This window comes from Scyliorhinus torazame, chromosome 13, assembly GCF_047496885.1.
Source record: "Scyliorhinus torazame isolate Kashiwa2021f chromosome 13, sScyTor2.1, whole genome shotgun sequence".
NCBI classification, from domain to species: Eukaryota; Metazoa; Chordata; class Chondrichthyes; order Carcharhiniformes; family Scyliorhinidae; genus Scyliorhinus; species Scyliorhinus torazame.
Genome location: NC_092719.1, coordinates 111,712,164 through 111,716,631, shown reverse-complemented (window position 1 = coordinate 111,716,631; position 4,468 = coordinate 111,712,164). Strand labels below are relative to the sequence as shown.

Sequence of the window (4,468 nt, the reverse complement as noted above, 5' to 3'; positions counted from 1 at the left end):
AAGCGTGCGACGTGGAACAGCGGAGGAAGTGTGCAACGCGGAAAAGCGAAGGAAGTGTGTGCCGGAAAAGCGGAGTGCAACACGCAAAAACAGTGGAAGTTGAGACATGGAAAAGCGGAGGAAGTTGCGACACGCAAAAAGCAAGAGGAAGAGTATGACTCGGAAAGGCAGCAGGAAGAGGGCGGGAGAGAATACAATGCAGAGAAAAAGGGAAACAACGAGAAAAGTGGGGTTAAAGAATTGTATGTCAGGGAGAAATACGCAATAGTGATGGAAAGACATGTGCACAAGGGAGGGACACAAGTAAACATGATGGTGAGTGCAGATGCAAACATGGGCAGAGAGAGAAAATTACACATTGGTGGAGGAACTAGATACAGTAGAAGTAACAGGACAGGTGCAGCAACCCCATATGGGAAAGGGCAGAGGTGGCAATTTATAATGCACAACAGGCAACAGCAGAGGCTTAAACATATAGGGAAGTGCAAAGGGTGAAGAGACCTGGAGAGTTTCTGAGGCATACCACAGAGTTCAGATTAAGATCAGAGAAGGCAGTACAAGTCCTATTCTAGGAAAACTGAACAACCTGAAGTCTGTCTGCCTAATATGCACGTCCTTACAGAATCATTTACCTCAGTTGTTAATCACACATTTCAGGCTGATCGATAGACCAAACCTGTGTTTTTATATTGTCCAGTGCCCAACAACTTGTGTCATTATGATACACCAATGGCACTCAGAACACTGGAGTAATAGAGATCATTCTCATTGTACACTTTACGTGAAAGAAAAGTCAAGGAGAGAACAGAATTAAAAATACAACGTTAGACGCAGCTTTACTGACAATTCAGAACTTTCTTCATACAACCAATATTTTTTAAAAAACCAAACAAATTAAAGGTCAAAGTTCAGCACTGGCCTAAAATTCCACTTGGAAGGAATAAAAGGACTATTATGGTAAATGGTAAAAACAGTACAGAATTAGACGACTAAAAGTTCTGGTGCAGACACGTATTTGTTTGGTTTAGCAATTATTGTCCCAAAGTCACTTGAACTGAATGGCAGTCCCAACAAGAATTACACTTTATCTCTCAGACAGAGTCCCGTACTATTACCACAATCAAATGTTCTTCATCTACTTTCCCCAATGTCCTCATGGCTGTCTGCAGGAATTGCTGGGAGAAGCTACAGGGCGGGAAGGCATAAAGCATGCCTGCGTTGTCTTTGTCCTTAACCCCCCTGACGGGCAAACTGATCACCCCTGCCGCCTGCTTCTGCTTCAGATACGACACCAGATTGCGCAGAAGGCGCTGCTGGAGGCCAGGCTCCACAGCCACAGCCCCATCTCCACCCTCAGCCCCCTGGGGAGCCTGCACAGCAAGCAGCACCACGTAGCCATCAGGGCTGCCCTGCTTGATGCGGCGGGTCACCTCGTCCAACTTGGGCTGGTCAAGACGGAGACGTTGTGCGATCTTCAGCTGAGTCACTCGGGCGCCAGTCGCAGAATCCTTGAGGAGGGAATGGGTGATGGCAGTGTCGCCCTCTAGTGTGAACATATTTGTTGGAAAGCAGCTGTTTTTGAGTACAAGGACACCGTTCCAAGCCAGTGTCAGTGCTTGGGCAAACTCCGATAAATTGGCTGGCTTCTTGATCTCAGGTTTTGGAGGTTCAACACTTGCTTTAGCCTCATACTCAATCTCATTAGTTCTGTGATTACGCTCATTGTCTTTCTTTTTTAGCTGCACAGAGTCATGAGCATCTGACAGAACCTTGTCCTCAACAGGTGGACGCCGGTCCTCTGGTGGGACAGCGGTGACCAGCTCCTTGGCAGCCGTACCATCTGCTCCACGAGCATCTCGGTTCCTTTTGTCCGGGCTCGGTTCCAAAGAACCCCGAGGCTTGGCCCTCGCCCGCTCCTCGTAGGGCGAGAGCACAGGCCGGACACGCTCATTCGAAAGGCTCCGGCGCTTCCGCCGCTCCTCCCACGGCTTGGCAGCAACAGTGCCACGGTCATTCTCCCGCTCATTCGGCCAGCGGTCCCGGTTGCGGATGGAGACACTGTAGCCGTCAGCATTGTTTCGACGCTCCAGATTTTTGGCTGGACTGCTCCAGTCACCATCCAAGTAGCTCCTCTCTCGTTCATGATAAAGGGGCAGAGGCGGGGTTCGCTCACGTGCCCGGGTTTCCCGCTCCAGGCTACGGTGCCGGCCAAACCCATCTGCCAGCAGCTCAAAGGGTACCGGAAGCGGCGTCGGTGGATAAGGCTGCTGGTAGCGTGTATCCTCCACCTTGGCAAAGTCAACTCTCAGCCGTCGATCAGGCCCTCCAAGGGGAAAACCACGCATCTGGGCACAGGCAGCCTGCGCAGCATCCAAACTCTCGTACTGTATATAAGCAAAGCTGTCGCCTTTCACATAGTCAATAGTGCGAATGCTGCCAAACCGGTCAAATTCCCGGGCGAGAGCAGCCAGTGAAGTCAAAGGCCCCAGACCACCCACCCACAATCGAGTCGTTGGGTTGGCTTTGCCATATCCAATTTTAACATGGTTCCTGCCGATCACCCGGCCTGACATTGCCACCTTGGCTCGGTGCGCCATGTCTAAATTCTGAAATTTTAAGAACCCATAGGCACCACCTTGTCCTCTGGCCGGGCGTTTGATGACAACCTCCTCGATAATGCCATACTTCTCAAAAGCACGTCTCAAATCGCTCTCTGAAATGTTGTGGTCCAAGTTGCCAATGAACAAATTCCTCGTAGCTCGCTGGTCATCCTCAGGCATCAAATCATCTTCCTGTACAGGGTAGCTGTAAGCACGCCCACGCTCATCGTACAGTCCATAATAATCTAATGACCGCTCCCGCTCCCTCGTCAGAGGTACAGCCTCAATGGGATAATTAGCATGTCTTGTCCTCTGCTCTCGGAGGGCACAAGCCCCTGGCGACAAAGAGCGCTGCCGATACTGGTATCCAGTGTGGCTAGGCACGTAGTTGATGTCAGGCGGAGTGCAGCTCCTCCTCTTGGGGTAAACTGGCTCAATTTTCAGGGGTCGGTCGTAGAGCACAAGCCGGCCCTTCGCATGCCTAGCCTCCTTGGCATCCTCATGGTGACGGAAGTGTACGTATGCCAGCCGGCCGCCCTCAGGGGTGTGCGTGGCACTGACGCTCACCTCCCCAAACTTCTTGAACTCATGGAAGAGGCCATCCTCCACTGCCTCATCGGTCAGCTGCGATCCCAGGTTGCTGACCACCAGGGTCTTGTACTCTAGGCCAGCTGGCCTGCTGTTGTCACCTTTGTTTTTCTGGGTGGAGCTGGTTCTGGCAGAGGGCAGCCTGGCAGACTCATGGTGGTGATGGTGGTCCCCCCTCTCTTCCCTGCGGCTATTACTGTTGGATTTCTCCCCACCTCCCCCCGGCCTGTCCCGGCTCCTGCTCCTACTACGGCCCGGGTGCTTGGTGTTGAGGCCGGCCTTGTGGTAGTTGCCGACTCCCCCTGCCCCTCCTCGCCCCGAGTCTCCCTCCTCCCGGCTGGCTCTGCTCTCCCGGTCCCTGTCTCGTTCCCGGGGTCTCTTAGCCGCCCTGCCCCCGGGCCCGCCGCCTTGGGCCGAGCCGGGACTCGAGTCGCGCTCGCTCTGTCTCTTCATCGCGGGCCCGCCGCCTCTCTCCCCCTCCCGGCTTCTCCTCAGGCCCAGGCCGCGCTAGGCCACCAGCCCCCCCCCTCCCTGCGTCTGGAAACCAGGGCCCGGCTCCTCCACCAGCTAAACCCCAATCCCCGCCCCGGGAGAAGGAGGACCTGCCGGCCCCGGCACAAAGGCGGCGCCGCCACAACCGTCGCTCAGTCTCCGAGTTCCCCACTCGCCATATGTCAGAGGGTTCCCCTCCTCTCTCGCCGCCGAAAGAATGCGCGCCGCTTCCCCTCCCCCAACCTGTGCTCTACCTCACCCTCACTCGACGCTCTGACCTCACCGCTTCCTGTGTTCTTTACGCCGGTGACGTTCCGGGCGCCCAGCTTCTGGTGACGTCACCGTTCCCCGTGCCGCTCGCGTATCGACAACGTTGTGACGTCATCCCGTCGCTTCAGATGCTTGGAAATGATGGATGGGGAGGGGCAATGAGGGGGAGGGGGGATGAGGGGGAAGTGGGGAGGGGGGATGAGGGGGAAGTGGGGAGGGGGGATGAGGGGGAAGTGGGGAGGGGGGATGAGGGGGAAGTGGGGAGGGGGGAAGTGGGGAGGGGGGATGAGGGGGAAGTGGGGAGGGGGGATGAGGGAGAAGTGGGGAGGGGGGATGAGGGGGAAGTGGGCAGTGGGGATGAGGGAGAAGTGGGGAGGGGGATGAGGGGGCGGGAGGGGGGAGACAGTTTCATTACGATCGCAGACCAGGCCCCAACAGTTGCGAGGTACAGAACAGAAACCCCAATATTTTATTTAATTTGTAAGATTGTGAGGAAAGGATGCTTCACTCCCAGAGTG

At 55.1% G+C, this 4,468-nt stretch overlaps 1 protein-coding gene across 1 annotated transcript; it reads right to left on the bottom strand.

The window, feature by feature from the left end:
• Positions 1–810: 810 nt before the first annotated feature.
• On the bottom strand, positions 811–3,909 carry rbm15b (RNA binding motif protein 15B). Its single transcript, XM_072472057.1, has one exon. The coding sequence runs from the start codon at positions 3,639–3,641 to the stop codon at positions 1,092–1,094; it is 2,550 nt and encodes an 849-aa protein (XP_072328158.1). The 5' UTR covers positions 3,642–3,909; the 3' UTR covers positions 811–1,091.
• Between the last annotated feature and the right edge of the window lie 559 nt (positions 3,910–4,468).

Excerpts from the sequence above, each read along its gene's own strand:
- rbm15b (XM_072472057.1), bottom strand. The coding sequence starts at position 3,641 with ATGAAGAGACAGAGCGAGCGCGACTCGAGTCCCGGCTCGGCCCAAGGC.